Raw genomic sequence first — 17530 nt, 5'->3', positions numbered from 1 at the left:
GCGTGCTATTCAATTGTATGTATGTAGTATAATTTAAGCAAGCTCCTAATGATTGACATTAAGGCTGGTTCCAGTTTTTCTCACCTATTACTTTGTTGGATGTGTTTATTTATGTCTTTGTGCATTTGTATAATATATTTGTGGAATAATTCCTAGCCTTGCAATTGCTGGATTAAAGCATATATATTTTAAATTGTCCTCTCCCCAATTGTTCTGATTTATATTCTTATCACAAAAGTACATGAGAACATCTATTTTCCTATGTTCTCACCAACACTGGATGGTAGCACACTTTTTAGTTTTTGCCAATGTAATAATGAAAAAATATATAATTTTATTTCCTTAGTTATAAGTAGATTCAGTCATTCTTCAAGGTGCATGGCAAAATCTGTTTGGTTTTTTTTCCCATTATTGGATTTCCCAATAACCTTAGCCTAAAATGATTTTTCTCTCCTTATATACTTAATGCTTTTTTTCCCACTTATCACAGTTTTATACCAGAACTAATACATATGATTTTCTTCTTCTAGGATTTACAGGATGACTAAATATTAATGGAAAGAGAAGTGTAAACCTCTCTTCTTTCACTATGGAGGCTGGTTTGGCAGATGGAGAACCTGACCGAACTTTGGTGAGTGGTTCAAATACAGCATAATAAGGTACTACCATCTACAGCTGGAAAGTGTTTGATGTAAGCCATCATTTTATTTTAAAAATGTATTTAAAACAAACTTTTAAAAAAGTATTTTAAAATAATACTTTAATTCCTCTGTTGATATGAAAATTACAGATAGTTTAAAGCTTGTTAGGGCATAACCCAGTTTTCTGCTATATCTGCCTTATCTCCTACCTCTTTTCCCTTGCTTTCCCAGCCATATGGTGTAAGACATACTGATGTAAGTTTGTGTTTGTTTTCCTCAAGAAACTTTTTGCCTTACTGAAATCAAGAGGTTGTTAACAGTTAAGGAAATTAAATGCCTGTAAATCTCACATCATGTGCAGCTGTAGATAGAATGAAACAGTTAAAATAATTCAGAATTAAGAGCAGTTGCCACATATATTCTTTATATAAAAGTATAACAATTTAATAAATATTGCTGCCTTGTGTTGTGATTGAATTGTATTCTGAAATTAAAACAAATAGGTGGGGGGGGTACTGGTTAAGTGTACCTTATCCAATAAGTTAAAAAAATAAATAAAAATTCACCAGTAGGGTGTGGATTAAATGATGATTTGTCACTGTACAAAAACATTTTGCTCTAGGATCATTTCATTTTCAATTCTCCTTTTTTAAAGATTCCATTAAATATTGATTTATAGACTATTAGGGATGTTTGTATTACCTAAAGTAAAGGTGCCAGTGAGTAAAATGTAGCCAGGTGATAGCTCTATGATTTGTTAGGTGGTAGATTATTTGACAAATTTACATTATTGGAATAATGCAGAGGACAACTTTTCTGTCTTTCATACTGCTATGAAGTTGAGAGTCACTACTAAATTGAGGTGTTTGTGAATTTTAATTTAGTGAATGTCCTTTGTTCAGGCTCAAATGTAGAATCAGTCTAATGATTGATAGCAAAATGCAGTTTTGTTTACTTGTGTTAACTTGGTCCCAACCTTTTTTGAATTTCTGGTTCAAACTTGTTTCTTTAATGGTCAAAGAAAAGTTAAACTTTAAAATGATAACTTGTTAATAGAGAATAAAATGGACATGGACGTAAATTGGTTTATGAAGAAGGTTATTGTAACAGCGATTTTAAATGGAAAACCGATGGTAGGTTATTTTGTTTTCACTATATCTTCAGAAAAAAAAGTTCAGATTAAGCCTTGTGTTGGAACATGATATTTACTTTACCGTAAATATTTTCTTATTTAATGCTATTGGACTTTCTTAAGTTTTTTTTAGCTAAAATATTTAAAATCTTTTGGTGGTAGTAAAAATACCAGTAATAACAACTGCTGTTTTCTAAGTGTATACTTTTTCAGACTGTCCTCACAACAGCCATTAAAGGTAGATGTTTGTTTATCCTCACTTTTAAAGATAGGGAAATAGGCTCACGGAGGTTAATTATCTTCTCTAAAAGCTCACAGTGTAAGTGATGGAACTGAGGTTGGTCTCTCTGTCTCTGAATACTTTCCTTTGCTACTAACATGTTGACTATGTATCTGTCTTTCTGAATAGAATTGCTTAAAATTTATTGGTATCTTTTAGAGTAAATATCTAAGTAGATAGTGTTAAATTCTGTATCAGAATATCTATATGGATAAAGTTTTAATCATTTTTTATTCTAAATTCTGTTGATATTGAGAGATTAGAGCAAGTTATTTAAAAAGCAGCGAGACCATAGCACAGGGAGATCAGCTCGGTGCTTTGTGACCACCTAGAGGGGTGGGATAGGGAGGATGGGAGGGAGATGCAAGAGGGAGGGGATATGGGGATATATGTATACGTATAGCTGACTCACTTTGTTATAAAGTAGAAACTAACACACCATTGTAAAGCAATTATACTCCAATAAAGATGTTAAAAAAAAAAAAGCAGCAAGAGCAGTTTTCTTCTTGTTGTTCATTAAGCTTCTTCTGTGAAATATTGTAGCTCATTTTAGAGACAATAATACCAAAAATTGAACTACTGAAATAGTCTGTATTTGAAACTAATCTTGAGGTCCACCTTTGAGTTATCTATTTATAAAATATCACCTTTGAACGGCATGGCCTAAGCTAGTTACTGTTTAGATCTAGGAGAGGTGGATAAGAACATGGGCTCCATAGACATTTGGCTGTGTGTTCAAATCTGAGCTCCGTCACTTAGTCGTATGACCTGCATAATTAATTAAATTCTCAGGGTTTCCAGTTTTCCTCATCTATTAAATAAAGATAATAGTAATATCTACCTCCCAGAGTTGTTGAGTTTTATTTTAGATAATATATCTATAAAATGCCTCTTGCACATCTGTGCACATTGTAAATATCCAATAAATAAAAGCCACTATTGTTATTGTTAATATAATTATTAATATTCAGCCTTCTCTCCAAAAAGATAAAGTTAAGAGGCACGAGAAGCAATAAAACACATTAAAAAAAGCCCAACACTGTTGGGTAATTTTTGCTTTACACTTTCTCTGAATCTCATTTTTGCTACCTAAAATATTGAGGCAAATATTCTACTTCAATAAAAAATATATAAGCAAGAATACTCATCCTTCCTGCTTGAGAGGGACAATATGATCTAGTGAAACCAGAAAGTTCTTTGAAAATATAAAGCAGTATGTCAGTATGAGGTAGCAGTGTTGTAAAAAATCTGATTGCATGCACTAGTTTTCAGAATATTATTAGTAAGCTTTTTTTGAATGCAGTCTTTGTGCAAAGTGCTGTGCCCAGTGAAGGGGATGCTAAGACATATACAATGTGGTTTGTCTGAATTATGTTTATTTTTGAGAAGACTAAATAGAGGGATGGATAGATAAGGCAATAATAGCACTTACTAAGTGTTAAATGAGGAACATGAACAAGGCATAGTTATACAAGTTGTGACAACTGGGCGGTTGCTATACACTGGGGTAGTTAGAGAAGCTTTCTTAAGAGAACACAAACTCTGAATAGCATAGGTAATAGGGATCATAGGATTGAGAGTGAGCAAGGAGAGCATTGTAGGAAGGGAGGATGGCAAGAGGCAAGGTTAAACAGGGAATTAATTGTTCAGGGTTTATTCAGGGGAAAATGAGTAGAAAAATTGATGAAGGTAGATTGGAAGGGAATGTTGTTTACAAGAATAATGATCAACATGGCAGATAGAGACCAAACTTAGGGAAGGCTTTGAGTGCCAGACCAGGGATTTTGAACTTGATTCTGTAGACAGTGGTATGTCATTGAATATTTTTATAAAAGTGGACAAGATGAATCTGGAAGCAGGATATAAGGTGATTTAGAGGAGTGAGAGAGAAAGATATTCATTAAGAGACTACTATGGTAGTCTTGGTGTGAGGTAGTGGAAGCTTGGACTCAATTTGACTTTCGTGTCCATTTATTCAGTTTTCTTCTTTTATATGAGATTATGCTTTCTATTTTTTAAAAAATTCATTTGCTCATTTATTATTCCAGTTGTGTTTAGTTCTGTTTTTGTGGTAGTGTTGTTTGTCTTAGGTAGTAAATACTGAAAAATATGAATTGAATTTTTATACTGTACTAATATACTTCAGAACACAAGTGTACATTTAATATATGTCTTAAAGAACTTTGTAAAAGTCCAGAACTCATATCACTTTGGAAATTAACTACTTAAGAAATCCTTTAAGTGTAGGGGTCAAATTTTTATTGATAGATTGAGGTAAACTAAATAAGTGAAATATACCTTTAGATTAAAAAAAAAAATTGAATATGTTCCTTACCTTAAGGAAAGTCATATCTTTTGAATATCTTATAAATTATTTCTGTTACCAGAGGAAACTACTTTATGAAGTCTATTAGAGGTCAAAATCTTCTGTTGTATTAAAAATTGATTATATAACTGACTTTTTAGAAGAGAATAAAAATTTTAAAAATATGTATAAATCTTTTTAGTATTATAAGGGACTCTTAATTGAGGAACTCTTGCTTAAGATTCTAATTTAAATTGGGTACTTTGAATCAGATGCCTTGTGAAATGGAAGGAACTGCAAAGGTGATTTAGTTCAGTAATTCTCAGAATGTAGTAAATGAGTATCTTCTTGATGGGCCTAGAGATGACCCGACTTCCTGAAACTTTGATTTTTACATACTTACTAGGTGAATTTTTCATGATTACTGTGATTTAGTGCTCGTCAAGTAAAATTGATATGTTATTAGAGTTTACTGAGAGCTTTAAATCATATTTATTATTTATAATAAATATTATTTATTATTTAAATCATATTCTAAGAAGTATGGCTACTATATATAGCATTTGACAACATCATACAGCTTGTGTATATAGGCATGTAAATTAATGGAATTGCCTAATTTTTGGTAACATCAAGTGTTATTTTTTCAGCGGGTCACAGATTTTAAATGTTGCTCTTTTTATTCTCTTGTTTAAATATAGTTGACCATTGAATGATTAGTGGGAGTGGGGTGGGGTAGAGTCTCTGACCCTCGATGCAGAGCTGTGGTTCCTCGGTATGCGCAATTCAACCAACCACTGATCTGTATATAGCACTGTAGTATTTACTATTGAAAAAAATCCACCTATAAGTGAACCTGTGCAGTTCAGACCCTCATTGTTCAAGGGTTAACTGTACTATTAGTTTAGTTTCATCATTATCATTATTGACTTAGTATATTGTATGTTTTTAGTGATAGCATATTTATAAGGACAGTATTTTTGGTGTACGGTTTCTCAATAACTGACCTTTAAGACATTTATGCATTCAAGTTCAATGATAAATTATCTATATGCCAATTACTAATCCTCTTAAAGTATTCTTGCACAATGGCACTTGGTTGTTCTTATTAGATACCCCTTCCCCACCCTAAAGTGGGAATGGATGGAGAAGGGCTGTGAAGTTTCTTATCTCATCTATTATAAATGGGTCAACAAATTTGGTACATATGCTCATCTAATATTTGAATATCCTTTGAGACCTGCCTGCTAAGTGTTTGGCTAATGCTGTATACTTCAGGATTGCCTAGTAGAGGCCTTTTCCTCTTTAACAAAGATTATGCTACCAGCAGAGCCTTTTGCAAGCCTCTGAGTCCTGTGGCTACTTTTTCCCCTAGTCTTTGTGGGAAACTTAGAGATCATTTAGTCTAGCAATCTGACTAATGTAAGAATTCTACCTACAGTATCCCCTGACAGCAGGTCATCCAGCCTCAGCATGAACACATGTAGTTTATAGGTAACTCAGTTTCTCAAAAGGCAGCTCAAGTCATTATACTTGAACTAAGGTAGACTTTTCTATTAAATTTTACCATTGGTCATTATGCTAGTTTCCTTGTTGCTACAAGTTACCACAAATTTAGTGGCTTAAAACAACAGAAATTTATTATCTTACAGTTCTGGATATCAGAAGTCTAAAAGCAAGGTGTTGTGTTCATTCTGGAGGCTCTTATGGGAGAATTCATTCCTTTTTATCAGTGTCTAGAGGTTGCAATCTTTCATTGGCTCATGGCTACTTCCTCCTATTACTTCAACCTCTGGCTTTTGTTGTCACATCTACTGCTCACTCACCTTCTTGTTTCCTTCTTATAAGGACCCTTGTGATTACTTTGGGCCCACTCAGATAATCCAGAATAACTGCCCTGTCTCAAGATTTTTAACTTAATCACTTCTGCAGAGTCCCTTGTATCAAGTAAGGTAACATTCACAGGTTGCAGGGATTGGGATGTGGACATCTTTGGGAGGCCATTATTCCGCCTGCCACAGTCATTGTACTAACCTCTGGTGCATCCCAGTCTAGAGAAGTGGGTCCTGTTGCCAAATAATCCAAAATTGGGTAGTCTTCTGGGGCAACTCACCTGGGGAGTTGCCAGTTAGATTAAGGTCCTAAATTATGTAAATTCTTAGGTTGCAGAGATCTTCTTATGTAAAATAATAAAATAATTAGAAATTTTAGTTACCAATTTATTACCTACATACTTATTGTCTTTTATATTAAAATAACTTCATCTTCCTAATAGCTGCTTGCTAACTGTAACAGTTTACATTAATTACACATTCAAGAATGTTAATAGATATCTTTATTGAAGTCTTTATTATATAAAATTTCAAATATGTTTTTATAAATAAGATGAACTAGTATAATGAATTCTCATGTACCCATCACCCATCTTCAGCATTATCAACTCAGGTCAGTCTTGTTTCATGTATACTCCTGCCTTCCCACCCCATATTTTTTTTTTTTTAATAAATTTATTCATTTTATTTATTTATTTTTGGCTGCATTGGGTCTTCATTGCTGCACGCGGGCTTTCTCTAGTTGCAGCGAGCGGGGGCCAGTCTTCGTTGCGGTGTGCAGGCTTGTCATTGCAGTGGCTTCTCTTGTTGCCGAGCAGGGGCTCCAGGTGTGCGGGCTTCAGTAGTTGTGGCATGTGGGCTCTAGAGCGCAGGCTCAGCAGCTGTGATGCACAGGCCCAGTTGCTCCGCGGCATGTGGGATCATCCCAGACCAGGGCTCGAACCCGTGCCCCCTGCACCGGCAGGCGGATTCTCAACCACTGCGCCACCAGGGAAGCCCCGACCCCATATTTTTTTTAGAAAATCCCATATACATCATTTTATTCATAAGTATTTCAGTATATATCTCTAAAATATAAAGACTTTTCTTTAAAACTTTAACCATAAATATCATTATTACTCTAAAAATGAGTAATTCGTTAATATAGTCAAATAACTAGTCATTGCTTAAACGTCCCTAATTGTCTTGTAAATTTCTTTTTATTGTCTTTGTGTTGGACTTGGTTTGTAAGTCACTTAAGTCTTTTTTAATCTTTTAAGTCTCTCCTGTATCTTCTTTTGATTTTTCCTTTTCAATTTTTAATTTTCCTTTTCAATTTATTGAGGAAATAAGGTTAATTTGTCCTGTAGCGTTTCCCACAATCTGGATTTGCCCCCATGGTGATTGTTTAATGTGTTCTTCAGTTACTTATATTTCTTGCAAATTGGTCAGTAGACAGTTCTAATCTGAGGCTTGCTCAGATTCAGGTTCAATTTTTTATGACAAGAATACTTCATTGATGGTGTTCTGTATTACCATCAGGAGGCACATAATGTCTGATTTTCTCTCTTCTTGTGGTAATAGTGGCCATTGATGATTGTTGCTTAGATCTGTTAATTCAATAGGAGTATAAATTAACAGCAGTACTTAAATATTTGTAATGTTTGAACTTCCCAAGTGGGAAAATATCACTCAGTATTTCCTATTGTTTGAGCACTTAGATTCTTATTGTACCTTCTTTTTTTTTTTTTGTACTTGTTAAAAGTTGTTCTTGATTCTATTAGAGGCTTGAATAATATAATGTAAACATTTTGCAGGTATATAATGGGACTCTTTAATAAGTTTGGGGAGCTAAATTAGAGAAAGGGTTAGCTTTGAAAAAGTAAAAGAAATAGCCAGTGGTCTACACAGTATATCAGTAGAATTCCAAGCCAGAAATCTTTTGTATTTCCATTATGCTTGGAGATTTTCGGAGTGTGTTCCTAGGACTATGGAACTCAAGATCTTTTCAGAGAATCTGTGAGGTCGAAATTATTTTTGTAGTAATGCTGTGGTACTTGATGTTATTTGCTTTGTTTCTCATTCTCTCGTGAACATACAGTGCACTTTTCCCAAGACTGTATGAGGTGTGATTATGCCATTGCTCTGCTGGCTAATGGAGTGTATGCTGTGTATTCTTGTGTTTTCAAATTTTCTTAGTTTAATTTTTTCCTAAGCAGTGTTTTTTTTTTTAATTTAAATAAACTTCTTTTTTTAGAAGAGTTTTACAGAAATATTGTGAACAATTTTTAGGTTTACAGAAAAATTCTGAACATAGTACAGAGTTCTGTGTAGCTTGTACCCACTTTCCCCTATTATTAACGTAATAGTATGGTACATTTGATACAATTAATGAATCCATATTGATACATTATTAACTGAAGTCCATACTTTGTCTCAGATTTCCTTAGTTTTTACCTAATGTCCTTTTTCTATTCCAGAATCCCATCAGGGTAGCACTTTACATTTAGTCATCACAACTCCTTAAGGCCCTCTTGGCAGTTACAATTTCTTTCTTTCTTTTTTTTTTTTAAATGATAAAATTCAACATTTATTCACAACAGAAATTCTTGGAAAAATAGGAATAGAGGTGAACTTCCTCACATGATAATCTACAAAAAAACCTACTATTAACGTTATTTTATTTTTTTTAATTAATTTTTATTGGAGTATAGTTGCTGTACAATGTTATGTTAGTTTCTACTGTACAGCAAAGTGAATCAGCTATACATATACATACATCTCCTCTTTTTTTGGATTTTCTTCCCATTTAGGTCACGACAGTGCATTAAGTAGAGTTCCCTGTGCTATACAATATGTTCTCATTAGTTGTCTATTTTATACATAGTATCAATAGTGTATATGTGTCAATCCCAATCTCCCAATTCCTCCCACCACCCCCTTCCCCCTTGGTATCCATATATTTGTTCTCCACGTCTGTGTCTCTATTTTTGCTTTGCAAATAAGATCATCTATACCATTTTTCTAGATTCCACATATATGCACTAATATACGATATATTTTTTTCTCTTTCTGACTTACTTCACTCTGTGTGACACTCACTAGGTCCATCTGCATCTCTACAAATGACCCAATTTCGTTCCTTTTTATGGCTGAGTAATATTCCATTGTATATATGTATCACATATTCTTTATCCATTCCTCTGTTGATGGACATTTAGGTTGCTTCCATGTCCTGGCTATTGTAAATAGTGCTGCTGTGAACATTGGGGTGCGTGTGTCTTTTTGAATTATGGTTTTCTTTGGGTATATGCCCAGTAGAGGGATTGCTGGGTCATATGGTAGTTCTATTTTTAGTTTTTTAAGGAACCTCCATACTGTTTTCATAGTGGCTGTATCAATTTACATTCCCACCAACAGTGCATGAGGGTTCCCTTTTCTCCACACCCTCTCCAGCATTTATTGTTTGTAGATTTTTTGATGATGGCCATTCTGACTGGTGTGAGGTGATACCTCATTGTAGTTTTGATTTGCATTTCTCTAATAATTAGTGAGCATCTTTTTATGTATTTGTTGGCCATCTGTATGTCTTCTTTGGAGAAATGTCTATTTAGGTCTTCTGTCCATTTTTGGATTGGGTTGTTTGTTTTTTGATATTGAGCCGCATGAGCTGCTTGTATATTTTGGAGATTAATCCTTTGTCAGTTGCTTTGTTGCAAATGTTATCTCCCACTCTGAGGGTTGTCTTTGTGTCATGGTTTCCTTTGCTGTGCAAAAGCTTCTGTGGTTCATTACGTCCCATTTGTTTATGTTTGTTTTCATTACTCTAGTAGGTGGGTCAAAAAAGAGCTTGCTGCGATTTATGTCAAAGAGTGTTCTGCCTATGTTTTCCATCTAAGAGTTTTATGGCAGTTATAATTTCTTAAGACTTTACTTGTTTTTGATGACCCTGACAGTGTTGAGGAGTTCTGGTCAGATATTTTGCAGTGTCCCTCAACTGGAATTTGTCTGATGTTTTTCTCATGATTAGACTGGGTTTTGGGGAGGAGACCACAAAGGTAAAATGCCATTTCATCACATCATTATGGAAAAGTATACACTATCAACATGACTTATCACTTTTGATGTTGACTGTGATCACCTGGCAAAGATAGTGAATTTCTCACTTTTAATTTCTAATTCAGCAAATATCAATAAATATAATCCACATAAACAACAACTCTTTGGAGTCTTTGGTAATTTCTAGGAGTGGAAAGGGATCTGGAGACCCAAAAGTTTGAGAATTGCTCATTTAAACATTCAGTAGCTAACACTTTAGGGACAAATAATTGGCAGCTTACATGATGTGAAAAGAGGGACCCAGTAGTTGATTGGGTGTGTTGGAGGTGCAGGGGGAGTTGAGGTTGGAAAGAAGAATTATGATAGAGCCTTTAGGAATGAGAGAGTGATGATCGAGATAAAATTTGCCTATTTCATAATTGTACCTAGCATTCAGACATGATCTATATCAAGGAGTTTTTTTGTTTGTTTTTGTTTCTTTTTTCATTTTTATATTTAACAAATATTGGTTGAATGCTTATGCATTTTGTTTTATTAGATTTATTATATTATCTGATTTATATCATCTGCAAATAATAGTTATTTTTTTCTTTTCAATCTTTATACAACTGAGCCTGTGGTTTTGTGTAGGTATGTCTAGGGGTGAGAGGTGGAGGAGTCTTTAAAGCCTTTCATATTTTTCCAGAAATTTATCCATTTTGTGGAGGTTTCAAAATTATTTAAGATTTAATATTTTTTATTTAAAAAATTCTCTGTTTGGGTCTCCTATTTTGTGAATATAGCACTTTTGCTTCTTTCATCTCTCTTAACTTCTATATTTTCCATCTTTTCCTTTCTTTGTGCCTTTTTGTTGAATTCCTGTACCACTCTTCTGACTCACTAATTTATTGTTGTATCATATTTGTTTTGCTGTTCAAATCTGCTGTATACTTTATTTCACCGTAATATTTTTATACCCAGTATTACTAGCTGTTTTTTTGTGATTGCTTGGTCATGCTTCATTTTTTTACAATATCCTCCAGTATCATTTTGAACGTATTTATTGTGGTTATTTTAAGTTTTTGATGGCTTTTGTTTACTAATTTTCTTTCCTTCTACTGAGATTGTTCAGTTTTCCTTCTCAGCACTTGGGCTTCTTAGGATATTAATTATTTTTGTTTGTGAGCTTGTGCTTTCTTGGAAATAATATTCTCCTAGGAATATTAATTGCCTTATCTGATACTGTCCTAGATAGAAAGGTAAGAACCCAGGGACTTTTTGGTCTGTCTAGGGAATACATGTCTTAGGGTGAAGAATCTCTTGTTAAAATCATTGTTTCATTATTCCTCATTTGCTCCTTCCACTCATATGTTCTGTTTCTTAGGGAATTTTTCCATATTTCTGCTTTGGGCATAATTCTTTTCAACAAGCTGCCTCCCTAGTTGTAATCAGTTAGCTTGTTTGGGGGAAAGAACAGTGGAAGGTAGTGGTCAGCGTCTTTGCCTGCACTTGTTGTGTGCATACTGCAACTGATTTAAAAACCATTTAAAAACAAAAGTGTTTAAAACTTTGTTTAATGCCTCTGGTTGGTATTAAATCGTGTTCTGCCGTGGTAGTAAGGACAGAGTGGGCAGTGATCTGTCCAGTATTATAGAGAGAAAAAGGCCCAGAAAGATGGCTCCCAGGTCTTCCTCCTACTCTGGCCCCCTGGCCTTTCCTCCATCTGTGGTACTGTACTCTCTTGTCTGCTTGAAGCTTGCTCCCCATCCATCCATCTCTAGTGATGGGTTCAGGGAGGGTGTTAGTTACTTCACTGGTAAGTAACTCAGTTCCCATTTGCAAAAAAAGTTGGTTACTTTCTTTTTGGCTTTGTGTTCCCTGTGTGAAGGTTGGCTGAGGTGGTGGCTGAAAGGGGACCAAAAACATCAAAAGAACAGCAGCCGTGTTGGACAGTTCATTTATATTAAGATCTTTGTCAGCTGTGACATGCCCACAGTTTAAAAATCAGAAATCTGTTAAGGTAGCTAACTCCCAAGTAAATAGATTATGTCATTTACCCAATAGAAAGTTATTTGTTTTGCTAAATTAGACTTAAGGTGGAAACATGGCTTTAAAGATTTATTATTTCTTTCAATATCCATAACATTGCAGTCATTCAGATTTTAAAAGTATGGTTTGAAGATTTTTCATAAGCATTATCATTTGCTGTTTCTACTAAGTTTTAAGACATGCAGGTGCTTCTTATAAGCAGGAGACAGTAAAAGCCAAGACATCCACAGCTCTACCTTTAACTCTTAATTAAAATTATGTGCATTAAGAATCTTAAATTTCTTCCTGCTTTTTAAAAAAATAAAATGAGAGTCCCACAAAACCTCAGAAAGACATATGAAAGATTAGAATTTCAGCATGTCGGAGATACATAAAGATAAAATTTGATTAAAAGTTCAAGAAAATCTCTACCTGTCCAACTGTCTAGTGAGAATAGAGCAATGAAGGGATATTTATCCAGACCTCACCTTACTAGGTTTTCATTAACTTGTGACTACTTCAGAAGTCACCTTAAGTTTAATATGGTGAAAACAACAGCAATGGAGCAAGAAAGAGCTTGAGAGAGGGAATGAATTTACATATATGTATATGAATTTATATTTGTATGTGTGTATGTACATGTATACACACACACACACGTGAAATTTAATTTTAGCCGAACATATATTGAGCCTAGAAAAACAGCCTACCATCGTTGAACATATCTATACACATAGTACCTCGCCAGGTTTATGACTACACCATGTTTGGAGCATATTTTAGGTCTCAGAGGCAATATCGCTTGCTGCTTTAGGGGAATTAGTAGAAAATAAAGCTAGAGGAAATGAATAACAGCTAACATTTGTTAAATTTCTATAATGTGCCAGAGCTGTTCTAAGTACTTTGTAGATAAACTCATGTAATCTTCACGTAACCCTATGAGATAATATAATTTACTATCTCAGTAGTAAATAGATGAGGACACAGAGAGTTAAGAAAGTCGCTCAGGGTCACACAACTAGTAAGTGGCAGATCTGGGATACATTTTGTCTCCAGAGGGTAAGCTTTAATCTTTTTCCTGTATTGCATCTCACCTATGATGTTAGAATCAGATTATACAGAACCTTGAATACTACTTTTACAGTTTGGGATTTTTGTTTTTAATGTAATGTCAAACCATTGAATTTTTTTTTTTCTTTTTTTTTGAGTAGGGAAACAACCTGTTCAGAGTGTGGCTTAGGAAAATTATCTTGACAGAATTATGGATATTGGAGGGAGGGGCAACCAACTGAACATTAGAGTTATCTGGGGTGTTCTGAAAAATCCCAGTGCTCAGGCTGTTCAGTTGAATTAGAATCTTAGAGGGTGAGACACAGACATCAGTACTTTTTAAAGTCTCCTAGGTGATTTCAATGCCCAACTAAGGTTGAGAACCATAGAAATAGAGATGGTTAGCCCATGGAACAAGTTAGCATACAGTTTTGTAAACTAGGTAAAAGACAGTTAAAACGTGTCGGGTCATAGTAGCAAAACAGACAATATGTCCCTTCTGGATTTTCCTTTTCCCCCTAGATTTCTAAAATCTTCACTTTCCCTATTTGGGTTACTGTATTTGTGTAGAGAAAAAACATTATTTTTTGCAGTCTTACTATGTGCCCTCACCGGGTCTTGATGTCTCACACACTTTCTCATTTAATTCCCTCCATAGTACTGTGAAGTAGATATTACTCTGTTTTTAGAGATGAAGAAACTGAGGCTCTAAAGGGGTTAGTAGTTTTTCTAAGTCACATAAGCTTGTCAGTGGACCATGTTAGGATTCAAATACAGATACTCTGTTATTCATGTCATTGAACGTAAGGCTAATGTTTTTATGTTGTAAACTGATCTGTATTACACCTAGCCTTTTTTTAATTAATTAATTAATTTATTTATATTTGGCTGTGTTGGGTCTTCGTTTCTGTGCGAGGGCTTTCTCCAGTTGCGGCAAGCGGGGGCCACTCTTCATCGCGGTGCGCGGGCCTCTCACTATCGTGGCCTCTCCCGTTGCGGAGCACAGGCTCCAGGCGCGCAGGCTCAGTAGTTGTGGCTCACACTAGTAGCTGCTCCGCGGCATGTGGGATCTTCCCAGACCAGGGCTCGAACCCGTGTCCCCTGCATTAGCAGGCAGATTCTCAACCACTGCGCCACCAGGGAAGCCCTACACCTAGCCTTTTAAACATCCCTTTAAAGTTTTTCCATACATTACCTAAAATAATGTATACTTTGAAAAATGTGCAATCCATGATGTATTTTATTTAACCCAAAGTTTTGTTCTCCTGTAACTAATTTTGACTTTTCTATCCAGGGTGAATTTTTTGACATTTTGGCACCACATAGTAGCTGACACATGGAGAGGAGTTGCTGACTGCATTTTTATATGTGGTAGATATTATGAGTCACGGAGGGTGACATTTCCATATTATCATTAGCAGTCTTGCCTGTGGCTTGATCAACATAATTTACTAATGAATGATTTGTTAGAATAGAACTTCAGAAGGAAAGAAGGTATTTGTTGTACAGTTCTTATGTCTTAATTCAATTCCTGGTCATGATTCATTATAGAATGTAGGCTCATGTATCTGTGTAAAGAATTGGTCAAAACGAAATTGCAGGTAATGTAAGCTCTTATTTCAAACTGAAACTCGAAATTATGTAAACAGGTCATAAGATTAAGCTTCATACACTGAAATATTTATGTATGTGAGCTGCCTCATATAACCAGCTGTCATACCTAGCCTGGCATTATAGTGATGTGATAACATGGTTTCTTTTGAGCTGTTATTTCATAACCTTTTCAGGTAACTGTGGAGGGTTAGGTCAGATATAGAGGAACATGTTAATGAGGTCAAATGCCAAGGTCATCGGTTTAATTCTTTTAGTGGACAGTTAACTTTTTTCTTATTTTATAAATACAGACTTCACCAGCAGTCTCACATTAGTTAACAACTGACATCACATTGATTGATTTTGAACTTCCTTTGTATGTGAAGATCTTGATGAAGGAGGTTGGTTTAAACCTGGCAAGAGACCGCTAGTACCAGAAGAAATATAATTTATGCTCCATTACCAAAAACCGGTGGTGAATCTGTAACAGTGTCACTTATGAAGGACAGAATTATTTAAGAAAAAGCATGGGAGAATTTCTAGCAATGGACTTCGGGCATATGATGGCCAAAGACTAATAGTGGAAGAAAATACAAATATACTTTAAATTACAGCTAAGGATGCTCTTAGGACTGAGGTAATTTTCTATGTTGAATTGTTAGTATAACAGAATTTTAGTACTGTAACAGACGTCATGGGCAAATAAGAAAGCTAAATTCAAAATATTTATTCAAGTATACCTAGGAAATACTGATCGACTTAGGTTTAGAACTCAGATTTCGTGTTTCTAGCCCATATTATTTCTTTGCATATCTATTTTAAGCATGTAGAATGTTAAATTTTGGAAAATACAAAGATGAGCAAGACTTGTTTTTTGTCTTAGGAGAATTGAAACTAATTCCTTTAATAAACAGAGGAACTCAACGAACTACATATGTATAATAAATTCTTTGCTAGGTATTAGGGTTATAATACTGACTGAGCCTTTTTTCCATTCATTCAGTGTTTGTTGAGTGTCTACCATGTGCCAGGCTCTGTTCTAATCTTAAAGGATTCGACAGTGAACAGAATAGACAAAGTTCCTACTCTAGGGGAGTTAACATTCCATTGGAGAAGGACAAAGAATATACATAAATATACACTGTGCTGTGTGATGATTGTTGTGATGAAAAATAAAGCAGGGTAAGGAAGATAAAGAGTACCAGAATTGGAGATAGGTGTTGCTATTTTCTAGGAATATCATGGAAGTCTTCTGATGAAGTGACTTTTAAACAGAGTCCTAAAAGTAGCTTTCTAGGCAGAGGTAAGACCCAAGTGTGAAGCTCACAAATCTTTTATGCAGACTGGTGGTTGGGCTGTAAGTGTTGAGGTTTAGGGGAAAGGTGAGTGAGGGGTCTTTCTACCTCCTGACTCAGGAAGATGGAAGTGCAGGTCCTTAGGAGCACATGGAGCTCTATGGCTGCCCGCTGCACTTCTGCCTGATAGAAGGATGCAGTGACAAAACAGATGGAGTGAGTATCCCTTTGTTATGCCTGGCGTAGAAAGTCAGGAATACCCTTACCAAGGATGTGCTATTTTTTCTGGGATAATAAGAATGAGTGTACCAGGAGAGTGATTGGGATGGCCCTAAGGGGCTGGAGTTCAGGAGAGGTTAAGGTGGGAAACTAATTTGGGGAGTTGTCAGTGAATAGAATGCATAAAAATCAAGTCAGTGGAATCATTCATGGAAAGCATGTTGCATGGGGACAAAAGAGATTCTAGGCTGCAACCTTGGGAAATAACTATCTTAAGGGAGAAGAAGGGGAAGGTGGCCAGGCAGAAAGAGGAAAGAAGAGAAAGGAGAGAAAATAGCTTGGAAATTAAGGAAGGAGGGAGAGTTTTGAGAAAAGGAGTGGTGACAATGACAAATGCTAGGGAGTGGTCAGTGGGTTGAGTTGGGGAGAGGTAAGGTTGTGCTAGACTTGAATTGTCCAATAGTTCTATTTGACAACACTGTAACTAGACCATTGTAATATTAGGAAAAAAGTTAAATAACAAATTAATTTTTACCTATTTATGGTAGCAGTAGAGGAAATACTATGAGATAACTATGCATTGTTAAAGAACTGGTATTAGAAAGTCAGTGTTGGGGAAAGATAAACTTCAGCTTGAACTTTGGTAGCAGAATTGGCAATTTAAGTTGAGCCTTCAAGGCAGGGAACTTTTGAGCTATTGAACAGGGAAGCAAAAACAATGTACGGAGAATATTGCAGATTGCTCTGAGCAATCAGTTTTACTAGACAGATAATTTAGATGAGTGAAATTTTGGAGTTGCAAGGCTATCTCATAGGAGATCAAAACATTTCTGTGGAATGAATAATTGGGTCAAATTGTAGACGATTTAAATATCAGGGTTGGGGCTTTTTTTCCTAAAGAATGGGTGCTATCAAATATTTTTAAGTGGAGAAGCAACATGGCCCAAGCGATAGGTTAGGGAATTAACTTGGTAAATTATTCATTCCCTTCTTGGTCCTTTCTTAGTCTTTGTCATTTATTGTACCACTCAGTAATTCTGCCTTATGTCTGTATAATGCTTTAACAAAAATTTATAAAGTACACTCATGTAAACTATTATTAAGCCTCACAACAACTTTGGAAAGTTGTAAGGTTTAA

The 17530-nt window shown here is 35.1% G+C and overlaps 1 protein-coding gene across 4 annotated transcripts in view; it reads left to right on the top strand.

Moving 5' to 3' along the window:
• OSBPL8 (oxysterol binding protein like 8) overlaps positions 1 to 17530 on the top strand; it is a 198125-nt gene that overhangs the window by 62687 nt on the left and 117908 nt on the right. Inside the window, exon 2 of one of the 4 annotated variants that reach the window (XM_059936549.1) lies at positions 531 to 631. In XM_059936549.1, coding sequence (XP_059792532.1) covers positions 590 to 631 — 42 coding nt within the window. In that variant the 5' untranslated portion in view covers positions 531 to 589. Of the gene's footprint in view, positions 1 to 530; positions 660 to 17530 lie in introns of those variants that run through there. The other 3 variants (XM_059936550.1, XM_059936553.1, XM_059936551.1) reach the window with 3 other exon arrangements.

Source organism: Balaenoptera ricei, chromosome 10, assembly GCF_028023285.1.
Source record: "Balaenoptera ricei isolate mBalRic1 chromosome 10, mBalRic1.hap2, whole genome shotgun sequence".
Taxonomy (NCBI): domain Eukaryota; kingdom Metazoa; phylum Chordata; class Mammalia; order Artiodactyla; family Balaenopteridae; genus Balaenoptera; species Balaenoptera ricei.
This window is presented reverse-complemented; position numbering and strand designations above follow the sequence as displayed.